This window comes from Meleagris gallopavo, chromosome 8 (assembly GCF_905368555.1).
Source record: "Meleagris gallopavo chromosome 8, MGAL_WU_HG_1.1, whole genome shotgun sequence".
Classification (NCBI taxonomy): domain Eukaryota; kingdom Metazoa; phylum Chordata; class Aves; order Galliformes; family Phasianidae; genus Meleagris; species Meleagris gallopavo.
Genome location: NC_139411.1, coordinates 27036130 through 27050068, shown reverse-complemented (window position 1 = coordinate 27050068; position 13939 = coordinate 27036130). Strand labels below are relative to the sequence as shown.

The window sequence follows — 13939 nt, the reverse complement described above, 5'->3', positions numbered from 1 at the left end:
TAGTTAACAAATTCCAGCTAGAAATTGAGAAATTGACATAAGTCAACGCTTTTATTTTCTTAGACAAAAGAGCCCAAAGGCCCAACTGTGACCTTTTGGAAAACCTGGGCACATTCTGCTGCTGCCTCTGCAATGCAGAGCTGATGCCTGCAGTGCAGGCTGAGGTGTATGACAGTGCTTTAGGTGAGTTCCCTTACTCAGAAATTACCTTCTGTCCCATCTGTGCTTGCCGAACAGGAGCTGCTACTGGCTCACCAAGAGCAAAGCTAATTTAATCATTCCCATTTAATTTGCAGCACTTCAGGGAAGGGCTCACTGTGCCCCTGGCGTTATCTTTCCTTGAGTATCTGCAGCTGCCTCCTGGGGGTACGGCAGCGTTGATACGGAAATTTGGCACAAGTTTGGTAATCTGAGAGAGGCAGAACGGCCTGAGGCACAGCGCTGGGGCTACGGGGAGCCGAGGAGGAAGAGCCGTTCTCGTCTGCCTAAGGGAGAACTCCGCTGAGGAGCCACATAAGGAACGCCGGTGGGGCTGCGGGCAAAGCGATGTTCATTTTAATTTTTCAGTACTCCGTGCGAGGCTCGCGCACGTCGCAGCGCCCTCACTTCTCCGGCTCCCGCCCAGCTCTCACCTGCCACCTGCGCGCCCCCGCGCACCCCTGCGCGCCCCGCGGCCCCGCCCCCCGTAGCCCCGCCCTCCTCAGGTCCCTCCGTCGCGCCGCCCGCCGCCATCTTTGTTGATGTGTCAGGCGGCCGGACTGCCCGGCCATGGGGCGGTTGGCGCGTTCTTCGTCCGCCTCGTAGCGAACGGTGAGCGACCTGCGCGGGGCGGGCCGCGGCGGAGAGGCGGGTGAGTTGGGAGCGTGGCTGCTCGCGTGCTGCCGGCTCTCGGCCCCGCTGGGTTCTGAGAGGCTGTAGAGCGGGCCGGGTGAGGCGGCGCGGCTCAGCTCTCGGGGGCCGCCGGTGCCCGCAGGTCTCGGGGCGGCTTCCCGAGGGCAGGCGGGGGCACTGAGGGAGGCCGGGGAGGCGACACCGGTGCGGGGCGGTGAGCGCTGCGCCCGCTGAGCCGGGACTTCCCTGTTCGCCTGCTGAGCGGGCCGGGAGCCGCTTTGTCTCTTGACAGCATTCTTCCTGCTGCTAATTAGGTCGTGCCGTCTGGTTCTGTGGTGTTCTGCGATTTCGCTGTGCGGTTACGAAGATTAGCGACTGGTGTGTTAGTAGGAAGGTTATGTTCCGGAGCTGCTGCAGCGCTGCGGTACTGTCCTTGTTTCTGCAGGTGGCATTTGCGGGAGCTGCTTGTCCTTCTGGGTTTGGAAGCTGGAAGCTTTGCTGTGACTCCGGTGAGATGGTCATGGTGTTGGAATGCGGGATTGGGCTTATGTCCTGCCTAACAGCCTGCCAGGGTGGGTCTGAGAGAGGTGGGCTTGCAGGGAGGTTCTGCAGAGCGGGACAGGATCTCATGTAAGACTGAGATCTGTATGTAAGGTGGGAAATGTAATAGCGTGCTTTTCTTGTTGGTTGGCTGTGTGTTGTAAAGTTGGTTTTCAGGACTTAAAATGTGACAATCAGAGCACTGAGAAATCCACGTGACTGCTGTGGCTTGCTGTGTAAGGTTACAGCTGAAACAGCATGAAAGGCAGCTGTATTTTTGTACTGAAAAGGAAAGGTAATCACTCTAATTACCAAGTCCTGGGAATGCTTATGTTGCTGTTCACTTTAGAGATGGTTGTGCTCTGAAAGCATACGAAACTGGAATTCTGAAGGTGCTTTAAGAGGCGGTCCAACCCATTTATAATACCATCCATTTCATTAAAAAAAAGTAAACTTGGACTGTATTGCTTTTGAGTCCTTCTCTTTCTGAAATCCTTCAGTTGTCCTTTTTTGGCTTTAAAACAATATTTTCTATTGTTTTGAAAGGCTTACTTGATTTGGAATTGTTGACAGATATTCATTGGTATGGTGAGATTTGCTCTTCCGAAGCATTGAGAAGAGGACTGAGAAATCAAAGAATACAGAGGATGGTTTCTTTGGTCTGTGTTGCTTATCACTGCCTTAAGCTAATATTGAACTTCCTCAAGCTAATTTTTTAAAGAGCTATGAAAAAATAGTAAAGTTTTTTTATGGATACCCGATTGCTGTTAGGCAAAAGGCAATATGCTGAATGACTAGTCTGCAATTTTTGTTAATATCTGGGCTCCAGCAGTTGGTGACATCCTATATTTTGTTCTGTTTGGGCTTCTTCAGAATGTATTTTTCTCTAAAAAAAAAACAATATTGGAAAGCCTACTGGATAATTTATCTTCAAGCCATAGACTGAGACTCTATCTGTCTTGAATGAAAGCAAAAAAGTCTCCTTGGAAACAAACCAAGATTGAAAGATTGGAAATACAGGAGAAATCACGGTCCTGACTTCAGGAAGTACATGGAATACTGTAGATAATAGTTCCTCTCATATTAATTATCAGAAATTCATTCTTTCTAGAGCACATGGTTGATTCATTCAGATTTTTGAAGACTTTCTTATTTCTGTTTATTTTTCCCTCAGGGATGCTGGTGAAACTCTGCAAGGAGATCAGATTTGGAAACAGTAGTGCCTTACCATCCTTATGAGTGGTGTTTTTCAGTATGCAGAGGTCAGGCAGATTGGTTGTGTGTTCTGGAAATGCCCTTTGAAAATAGCCATGGATTGCAAATGTGCTGGCATCTTCAATGCCCAGCAAGCTAAGACCAGTATCTTGCGTGGCACTAGAGTTTTGTGAGGTCTGCCAGTGCTCTAATTTGTACCTTACAGAAAAGGCTTATTACTCAGTGTACAAAGGAGAAGACCTGTCATAGAATGTGTGCTTTGTCTATGTTGTGATCTCAGTCATAATTTGCATTTCTTTCCTTCCTTTAATGCACTCTGTGTTGCATAAATGATGATATCAGTGTCAGAATGTGAATGCAGACATGATAGTGATAATAACTAGCTGGCTGCTAACTTAGCCTTGTTCTGAGCAGAGTTGAAGGCGTGATGCTAATCCTGCAAGGTTATTGTGGTGCTGTTTCTGGTACTGCATCTGTTGCTGAGTGTTGTAGGTGAGACTAGTTGGCTTGGAAGAGTTATGTACTGAAGAAACAAGTGACAGAAGATTACAAGTCTGTGCGTAATCCCTTAATTATTGAAGTTTTATTTGTAGTTTCAGGTAGAAGGACCCTGCTAGTAAACTCTTTTTCCCTGAGACATGGGCTTCTAACCTTGTGTCTAGTATGTGAAACAAACAAAAACCTCAGCCTCTCAGCATACCCAGTGACTTGTTACAAATCCAGTCCCACTTGTTAAAGCTTAACAGGTAAACTTTATTTTAGAGTTGTGCTGTTACTTGGTTCTGTGTATGGAGTTAATGTGACCGTGATATTAACCACTTGAAAGAGATCAGGAGAAAAACCTAGCAATACCTTGAAGGAATTCATTCAGTGCTCAACTACTTAACTGGTGACTTAAGCAAAGTTGAAATATGAGTAATCCTTGTCTTGCAAAGTACTTGACTCATGCTAAAAGAATTGGTGGTGATACTGAGCTTTGTACTTTGACACTGCCTTGGGGCCACACAATCAGCATTTATATAAAGATTTGAAGAAACATAATTGAGCTTAAGTATTAAACTGATAAAAGCAGCGAAATCTAGAGAGTATCCATTGTGTATACACACACATCTGCTTCTCTATCTCTCCAGGAATGTAAACCAAAGCAAATCTTTGTATGAGCTGCAGCAGGGAGCTGTATAAAGTTATGCCTGGTCTGGAGAACTCGGTGTTCCAGCACACGCAGCTTTACTGCTTCTACAGTGAATCACACAAATCCTATCTGCACTGGAGTCCTCTAGCTTTTCAGTGTAGATGGGACTATTGATACATCTTCCCTTTCAGCACTCCTGGCTGATATCTCAAAGTCCTGTGTGTTTTGCTTAATTCAGAAGCAGTATCTTGTAGTAGGTCAAGGGTGTAAGTAAATTAATGGCACAGATGAGACTCAGGGATTTTTTTCTGTTTCCTACATGGTACACTGATGGCCTTCTTGTATTTTGGTTGTACAGGACCTCATGGCCATCCTCTGTCAGTTCTGTGTGGTAAGCAGGCAGTGTTGGTGAACATCATTTCTTCTGAAGCTGTTCAGTTTCTGGCTTTCTCTTAAATATTTTGATGTTTTTTCAACTCTGTTCCTTACTCTGCTATTTCATCACTTCTAAAACTGGGTGGCATGCTGTTTTGCTTATGTAACTAAGAGAACAGGTGGCTTTTTTTTTTTTGCTTTGAGTTTATGTCAGTTGCTAGTTTATGTGAAATATCTGGCTTTGTGCACCTTTCCATCCCTGTCCCTTTTGATTTAGCTGAATTGCATAGTGAAGGAGATAAGTTTCTCTTATTTCAGTTTGCCATGAGTTCAGAGACCAGAAGGTTAGTGAGTTTTACAGGCCATTTGAGGAGACTGCTGCTTAAGGGTGTTTACTCAGATTTTTATGATGAATCTCCAGCGGAGATTACTTTGGTGTGATGCCATCTAGAAAAGCAAAATAAATAACAGCAGCAACTGGTCCAGCACAGAGCTTGAGAAAGGACTGAGAATTAATGATTTCAAATTACAGAGATAATTGCTGTGAAGCAAGTTGGGGGGGGAGGGAGCAGCTCTATAGTTTTCTTTTAAATATCCTGACTTTGTTTAGAGGTGTGCAGTGTTTATTTGATTTACAGCAGAAGCTACAGTGGGACTGTGACTATATACATGCTGAGGTGGCATCCATCCTGAGATCCATACTTTTGGCAATGTGGGCTTCTTGTGTCAGTGGCACCAGATTTTTCTGTTGCTTATCCATTTGCCTGGCCTGATCGTGGTACTTCATACCCTGCTGACTCTTGGCATCTGCTCATGAGCCATGGAATGCTTAATCACTTCTCCTCTTGTTCCCCACCTATACTGAAATGTACCATTGCAGCTTTGGGTCATTAGTCTTCAGTCCATTGCTTAAAGAAAGTCTGAGTACTCTGTTGTGACAGATATGAAATGAAGATAGCTTTGTAAATTTAGGTTATACTTCTGCTTAAAAATGAGCTTTTTTCTAATCTTATGGGACTTTGAATGCTCTTCAGATTTCTAGAAGCGGAGAGCACATTTGGTCATGGCTATTTATGAGAACTGTTGTTCTGTGATTTATTTTTTTAAATTGTGTGCATGCTTATTTGGTGGAGAGGAGGTGCTGCTGTCTTTGCCAGTGTCTCTGCTACAGGGTCTCATAGCACAGATGTGGGAGAAAGAATCTATCCAAACATGATGCAGACCCTTTATTGTTGAAGGAACAGACGTGATTGATTGCAGCTGACCATTATATTGTCTGATGGGTGGTTGAGTGTGTCTGGTGTTCAGTAAGCTACATCTATCATATTAACTTCTTGCTAACAGAATGTTTACTCCTCTTTCAGAAGCTTATATGCCTCAATGTCACCTATCTCAATACATTTCATTCTCTTAAAATCCACTCTGCTTTGAACAAATCTTTGTTAAATGTGTGCACTCCAGAAGCATTGCTCCCTCCCTCCCTTTCTTGTCCCCCTTTCTTGACTGTGTAACTACGCTTTGCGGCCTAAATATCTTCTTTTTCTGTTCCAGCAGTGATTTTTATCTCGTGGGACCTTCACAGCCAGTCTGTTTGCTTACGATACCACCCTAGGCACACACTTCTGTCCTCCTTTGCTCTATTTCTGCTAAAAGTCCAAATGTGGCAGTTCCTAGATGACAAGATACAGTTCCTTTTTTCCCTTATTGACAGTAAATTTTCTTTACAGCCCAACTTCAAAAATACTTCCTGTAGTTCTGTCATTTAGTTTCCTTTAGAAACGTCTTGAAATTGGCTGAAATAAAGCCTCTTTGTTCTCCATTATTTTAGAAGGTAAGAATGGCATGGCCTGGCTCAAACTGTGTGTTTTATGCAATGTAATGTTAACAGTGCATCTGCTTAGGAAGTTCTTTGTGGTCTGGGATTTAAAAGAGTTGTGTTTGTGTTTCATAAGGAGACCGAAAAGACAGGCAGTTGGAAATGGCATGGTATTGAATTAAAGTGTACCAGGTTGTCTGTATTAGGCCAGCAGGCTGTACAAGGTTGTGTTCCCCCTTAGGGTTGTGCAGACAGTGGGAAGCACATGGGGAATTACTTTCATTGTGAGTTATCTTTCAGTGGCTGGGAGTGAAGGTTTTTAATGGTATAGTGGATTGCCTGATGGACAGCCCAAGGCAGAATGTGCCCTGAACATCTTTAATTATAGGGTGTATGTACTTGTCAGCAGTGGAAAAGAGAGGATTGCATGTTATAGAAACAACTTTTTTTTTTTCCATGGTCAGTGAATGGACTCTGAATTGAGAATTTGTTTTTGCTTTATGATTGATAATAGGCAGAATGAAACAGAAGAGGAGAGCAGGAAGGAGAGAATGCTTTAACTTGGAATTTAAAAAGATAGATCTTAACTCTCTGTTAATACAAAGGACATACAGAATTCTTAAATTTTCAAACGGGGTTCTTCCAATTAAGTTGAATAGAGGAATTCGAACGGTGGTTCAATGTAGGTATCATTTGAAATATCTTTTATTCATAATCTTGTTAATAGAGTTGTACCTGTAAGAAGCTCCCCCTTGCTAACATGTATTCTGATACCTTTGCATTTATTAATAGGAATGTCTGATCACGTGTTACACACTTGTTTTATTTATACTAATAAATCTTGGGTTAGTAAACAGTCCAATGTTCAGAGGTACCATCACTGGCTCTGCTGGTAATTCTTTCTCTCTTTCCCTGAAAAAATAGGATTATGAACAAGTACCTAACTGGCATAATACATCATCATAGCAAGGATACAGCACTGTAATTATTTATGCACGTTACTTCAGAGATCACACTAACATGGTGTAGCACATTATGTGCTCAGGTTGCAGAAGTGAGAGCAAATCTTGTCTAAGAAAAAGAGCTGCTTGACTTGTGTGCTTAGCAGCTGGATTTAGTGGGACAAGTTAAGACCTTTATCTTACTAGCTGTAAGATCAGGACTGTACTGTTGAAGTAGCTAAATATTAAACATTATTTGACTTGATTTTTAAGTCATTTTAAACCTTGAGATAGAGCACTTGCAGACAATGGAATGCCAATGGACGTAATCCAAATGAATTCCAGTAGACTGTGAGTTTTGACTTCTTACACGCAGTAGTTCTGCAAACATTTTTGTACATTCAGACCTTATCTATGAGTAGCCCCTGAGGTCAGGGCCTAATAGTCTCTTACAGTGCCTGCTGCTGAAGGGATGTAGAAGAATTTTTGTCTCTTTGTCACTATACAGGATTGTGTGTCAAGGTATTTGATGTTCACTCTAGATCATCAATACCTATCTTGTAGCAGATGCTTAACTGAAGAGCTTGAATGCCTGTCACATCAGGGTTTTTATCACTTGATTAGCGGTGTATAGAGGGTTTCTCTGTTCTAAAGACAGCGAGTGAAAAAAATACTGCTCGTTTCCTGAGTCTTTGCTTGCTTTCACATATGGCTGTGAGACATGACTTCCTTTAGAAGTTGCTGTGTTGTTCATTCACTGTATCTGCAGGCTATCAAAATCTTCCTGATTTTAATCCCAGTCAGTTTTGGTATCAGCAATTCGGCAGACAAGCGCTTCTCAGTTACAGTAGCATGAGAGAAAGTTGCGGGCCTTCCAGTGATAGCCATGAATGTGCTGTGGCAGAAGTTAAATTACTTCTCCAAGTACCAATGTAATATCTAAACTGGACATAATGTGCTGATGCAGATTTAAACTTAATTATTGCAAATCCTGTCAGATAACGCTGGAGGACTGCGTGCTTCTTTGAAGAACACATCAGTGAGAATCAAAACAGTCCCTACAAAAGAAGAAAAACCAACCAACCCAAGGCTTGCTTTTTGTGAATGTGACAGTATTGTAGTGTAAAAATGTAGTGAGGCATTGGGTGGTTTGTGCTCCGTTCCTGGGCTCAGTGGGGCTGCAGGGGAGACTGGCCAGGTGAGTGTTCCTCCTTCGCATATCACCACATTTTGAATCAGGCATCACCTCTTGCTTTGCTTTCTGTTTCTGCTGTGGGAAGATGCAGACAGCTGCCTTCTTGGCATTGTGCATTAGGACAGGAACCTGTTACAGATGTGTGCAGGTAGGGAGGTGTGAGACAGGCTGGGAGGAGGGCTGCTCAGACTCTGTGTGAGTGCCAGGCCTGGCGGGGAACCTCAGGGCCAGGGCAGTTTGGCACGTGTTGCACCAAACGTGCTGCACTCTCCCGGAGATGACTGGGTATTCCAGGCATGTATGCAGGCACGCTGGGGCTGTCTTGAAATGCTAATTGGAGACGTTTCTGCCTTAGGTGTTTCATAGAGACTTGGTGGTGGTTACTTCCTGCTGTGGTGCAGGCAGCAGAGGGGTAGTGTGCTGGTGTCAGCTCTCGTGGGGAAGTGGTGGAAGAACAGGTAGTTCTGCTGTGCTGCTCAGGTGCGGTCACTGAGGAAGGAGCAGAGCAGCTGGTTGAAGCTGGAGAATGCAGTGTGTGCCTGGCAGCACTTGGCTTTCACTGATTTCTAGGTACAGGCCTGCCTTCATGCATAAATAATATAGTGGTAAGTAAAGCACAAGTGATTTGCATTTTTCATTGTTTATGACACCTGAAGATAGTGTAAAATATGCTAAAAGCACCAAGATATCTTTTCTCCATGCAGTATTGGGTAAGAAAGCGAAACCATGACTTTATTATTTCCCTAGATTTTGGAAGAGTTGTTTCTAGCAATATGTTCGATAGTAGAAGGTGGATACAAAACACAGCAAAGCCAGCAGCTACTGTCTAATTAGGTACCTGGCTTGGGATCTGCTATATTTGCATGTTTGATGTGAATGGGTAGCATTTCATTTCAGCTGGCTGCAGCTAGCTTAGTGGTGTTGATGCTGTTAAGCTACTTTAGCATGAAGAGTTTTGTGTACCACGTGGGAGCCTTTTCTTGACAATCGTTATTGCAGTTTTCCCTCTGCTCTTATCTACTATATTTTGGTGCCCGAGGTGGATGCGACAAACTTGGGATATGCAGGAGACCTATTTGATGGTCAGGGTGGACTGACATTGGCAGTTACTCCAATGTGAAGATAAATTGATGAAGTTTTATTTCTATGTCAAAGGTAGTAGTTCAAATATGAAAACTTGTTCTATTTAGTGGTGGTAGGAGGAGAAGAATTGTTTAGGGCATGAACAGCTTCACATGGATGTGAGTGGATACATGTAAAGTCCAGTATTTTGGCATTGGAAAGGCTGGGAACATTTTTAATGTAGTAACTTGTAGTCTGGGCAGCACTGAAATGTTGAGCAAGTCTAGAAACACTGAATGCTCATTATTTACTCTCCATGCTTTAACAGACCAGTGCAGTCACTGTTCGAATTCCCCATGAGTTAATTCAGAGCCTACACTTGGTTCACACTTGATGATAGCCCATCATACGTAGAGTCAGTGGTGTTTTATTGCTCTGTAATTACTTGAATTATGCAAATAATTTTGTTTCTGCTTCCAGAGTGATTTGTCTTAGTCTCTAATATTAATTCACAGTCATATTTGCTGAAGGAAATAAGATGAAAAATTAGTGTTCCTGCTAATATATGGTTTCTATTTTTCACCTGTTGCTGTATTATGAAGAGAAATACCATCTGGTTTGCTGACTGGACTGGAAATTTTAGGTATGACAAGCAACCTGCAAGTTCCCATGCCTCATTTTACCACTTTTTGTGGGAGTTAACTGCAGCAGCTGGGCAGCAGTGAGCAGCTTTGAGGCAGTAACACATCTAACAGCGACGCATTTGGGGGATTTGGTAACGCTTTAGAAAGTACATCAGAAAGGGCTTAAAATAAGCCAAAGATTCTCTCTGATCATTGCAGGGAAAGTGCCAGCAAGAACTTAGAATACACTGACTGCTATAGAAAAAAATTGTGCCTTGGCTTGATGCTAATGCTGCAGTTTTCTATGGCCAGGTCTGCTGAGTGTGGGGACCGCAGGCTGTCTGTGACAGGAATGTGAACAACTGCATCATTTGCACATTATTTCATGGTTATTGACTCTTAAATCCGCTGGTCTCAAATCATTATTTTTAACAGCTTTTTAATTAAATAGGAGCTAGTTCTGTTCTGCTACTATCAAGCTGAATAATTTTTCTTTTAACCGCATTCATTTTCTTTGCTGATACAGGCTGTCTGTAGGTTTTGTTTGTTTTTAGAGCAACAACAGCACACACTGCTGTTCATTACTGGGAGAAGTTATCAAAAAGTAGAGATACCCAAAGAGCAATTGTTTTGGCTGTGCAAACAAAGTGGATGGATTTGTTGGCTCCAGGACTGACTGAAGTGTAAATATTTGGAAGCAAAGGGGTGGGGTCATGGATTTTGCTAATATCCTTTTAAAGCTTGAGAAACTTTCACAAGTTTCACATAGTTTGTTATATAAAAACACCCACATTCCCACCTCTGTTTTCATTTGTTGCTTCGTTGTTGTTCCTATTGATTTGTCCTGTTCTAGAGGATGTTTTGTTTTATAAATCAAAAAGGAGAAGTTGCGTGCTTGTTACTGTAAGGTGTAGAATTGTCTTTTGATGATTTGTGACTATTACCACAGCTTGTTCCCTTTCTTACTCTCAGCCCTACGTTCAATTTACACCTTCCTCTTGTTGATGAATGGATGCTGGGTTTGGGTAGTAGGAATGGGGCTCGTTTGCTAGGATTTTCAGGTAGAAACAACTCAGCTGAGGCTGCTTTTTTCCTTATCTGATTTTCGTCCGAATAGTGGAAGGTGACAGTGGTAGCAATAAGTCACAGTTACAATGGAATTTGTGAGTCCCACTGTCTTAGTGGTATAAGGCTCAGTACTTAGTGTTGGTTAATAAGGCAGAGGCTCTGGAGAAGACAAGTGCTACATAGGGTTTCCTTTCAGACTGAGGCCAAGTGCAGCCTGCAGCATGTAGCTGAGCAGCTCTGTGTGAAGCACGAGAGAGAAAGCAAGTATAAAAATGGCTCTTGTTGCAAGATGGCAAAGTTGCTTTTGATGTAATTGTTGGAAAAGCAATGCTGAATTTGTAAATTAAAGAAAAAATGCTTCTGTTTATACATAGACTAATGTATCCAGTATTAGCAGGATGAGATTGCATCTGAAAGTTATGTCTGCTGTAATGAATTTCTGCTGATGGAAATAGTGTGTTAAGAGCTTCATGTGCTTGCTAAAAATGCCAGCAGCCTTTCCAGACACCTGACCATCTGGGATACTGAAAAAGATGCAGCATTATACCCAGGCTCTTCCAAAAACGTTCTGGCTATCTGGATCACAGTATGGTGTCCTTCTAAAAAGAGCACTTCCTACATAGCTTTTCAACTCCTCAAGTTTTTGCTCTGCAAGCTACTTTTTGAGAGCACAAATGTGGTGCAGACCGTCTGTGCTCATCCAGAGGGGTTTCTGTTGCTTGCAAGTGGAAGGGGAAAAGAGAATGTTACCCTGAGCCTGTTTCTTCTTCTGAGTTGTGGGATACAGATACATTTGGCGGTATGAATAAGTAGGTGAGGATGTGACAATAAGGAAGTGTATTCTTCTGGCCTGGATGAGGGAGTCACCCTGTTTTGTTTAAAACAAAGAGTGAGAGCATATTACTCTCTTGCAGATCACACATAGAAAATGAAAGCGTGATTTCTAGCATTTTTTTTGTTCTTTTAATGTCTGATTTTTTTTTTTCAAGAGTGATTACTTGGATTCTTCCTGGATTAAAATAATTACTAATTCTAAAAACGCTTTGTCTAAATATTTTTGCCCGTTGAGTTTTCCCTTCCAGTAGCCTTTCTTTCTCCTATTTCAATTTTCATTTTGATTTGGATCATAATATGCTGTCTAATGTGAGTTGTTCTTCTAGATTCTGAAGGAAGATGATGGAGGAGTATTCACCAGGAATGCAGAGCACACTGGAGCCGGTCGGTCTGTCAGAGGAGGCCTCTTACCAGTCATCAGGTAGCAAGAAGTCGGGTGAAACAGCTGGAATGAAGGACTCCTCAAACATCAGTTGCACTGGAGATGATGCTGCTGTTCTGGGAGCAGAGCCGAGGTTGTTGTCCTCAGACCAGGATTCAGCAGCTGCTGACAGGAGTGGTGGTGGAGGCCTGACAGAAGGGGAGCAGCAGCAGTGTGCTAATTTTGACCAGAGTGGAGGGCAAGACTGTGGTGCCAGTACCTGCTCTGAAAGAAGGGTGGAAGGCTCCATGGAAACAGGGTGCTTATCTAGTGAAGAATTTGGACGAGATCCAAAAACTAATCAGACAGAACAATCATTAATAGAACTACTGCAGGAGCTAAGGGAGGAATCGGACTTTGTGAGAAAATCTAGTGATGAAATCTATTCGGAAAGCCCTTATGACACAGACTGCACAAAGAAGCTTATTTCCACAATACAACAGACTTCTTCACAGGAGGATTTGCTGAAGGAAATAGAATCTGAACTCTTATCTGCGGAGTTTTCCAAAGAATGCAAATGCCCAAATGGTGTGAGGAAGGGTGAACATGCCTTGGCTGTGTTTGATAAATGCGTGCAAGATAAATACCTGCAGCAGGAGCAAACTATAAAAAAGTGAGTGTTTCAGTGTTCTCATCAGAAATATTGAGGTGTACACCGAACAATTTCAGTTGTGTGAATGTGGCATTTTGTTAGGAAACAGCTAGTGTTTTGTGAGTTGTTCCAAGTACAGTTAATGACTTTTAAGAATTTTCTTTAAATGAGGAATTATTTTTACCTATTGTGTATGTACTTGTAAGGAAAAATATGTGCTTAAGATCAAACTTCTACTCCTGCTTACAGAACTGGAAATGAGTGTAATGTTCTTCAAAAGAGACATTCTTGTAGCATAGTAGGGGGGGACATCAAAGGGATTGAAAAACAGGCAGAGACTCCCAAAAAGTAGAGACAGTGTTCTCTTGTACCTTCCCAGTTAACCTTTGGCATAGAATGTGAGCGAGGAAAGTCCAGCTCACAGGAAGGCTTGGATATGTGTGGTTAGAGGTGGTCATTAACTGTTGGGGAGGAGTGGGAATCCGAACTGTTGGGTGTGTAGATGATTCTAACTCCAGAAGATGGTAAGTGAACAAGTTAGTTAGGTTTTATGTGTTTGTTTACACTAAACTCAAAGGCAGGCCGGAATTTTTCACAGCAGTGGATCAACTACTTACAGACAAATTTCTGTGCAGAGATATCTATTTATTGCATACGTACAGGTTTTTTTTTAATGTAAATCTATCTTCAGTTTCTCTTTCTTTGCCAGCTGTTATCCCTGGAGTAGTGGCTTTTAGGGACTCACTTCAAGGTGCAGAGCTGCTGTAGAGCATTTTATATATTTGGTTCAGAGGGCATTCTGAGTGGTTGGTTTTTGTCCCTTCATTTACGATCAGCAGAACTTCATTTAACCTTGTTTTGGAAATAGCCCAGCTGTCTTTTATGATCAGAAGTAGTACATAAGTGAGCAATAGTTGTGTGAATCCCAGTCTACTTTTAGGATCTGTAATCTGGGAATAGTCATTACTTCTGAACTGCTTTTTTTAATCTAAGCTTTCTTTCACTGCTGCTGGTTTTGAAGTCTTTGTAATATTAAGGCCTTGTTTGTTTAAAGATATTTCCTGGAAGGGAAGCTAAAGATGAAAGTATGTATCTAAAGGGATGTTTAAATATCTTGTTTGGGGAAATGTACGCCTCTCACAAATTCATGCAATTAATTTGCTTTTGAAAGGTGCTTTTGAAAATATCCACTATTTACCTGCGTCTTTAAGCACTTAAATTCATTTGAGACTTCTTATTCAGCAATTCTGACAGTACTACTTCTGAGTTTTGTGTATGACTGCCTTATGTTGCA

The 13939-nt window shown here is 42.4% G+C and overlaps 1 protein-coding gene across 4 annotated transcripts in view; it reads left to right on the top strand.

The window, feature by feature from the left end:
- Positions 1 to 660: 660 nt before the first annotated feature.
- The window catches only part of CCDC186 (coiled-coil domain containing 186), a 32330-nt gene continuing 19051 nt past the window's right edge, over positions 661 to 13939 (top strand). The window contains exons 1-3 of one of the 4 annotated variants that reach the window (XM_085229211.1): positions 690 to 850; positions 1277 to 1340; positions 11959 to 12666. In XM_085229211.1, the coding sequence (XP_085085337.1) occupies positions 11972 to 12666 (695 nt within the window). In that variant the 5' untranslated portion in view covers positions 690 to 850; positions 1277 to 1340; positions 11959 to 11971. Of the gene's footprint in view, positions 851 to 1276; positions 1341 to 11958; positions 12667 to 13939 lie in introns of all 4 variants that reach the window. The other 3 variants (XM_085229212.1, XM_085229210.1, XM_085229209.1) reach the window with 3 other exon arrangements.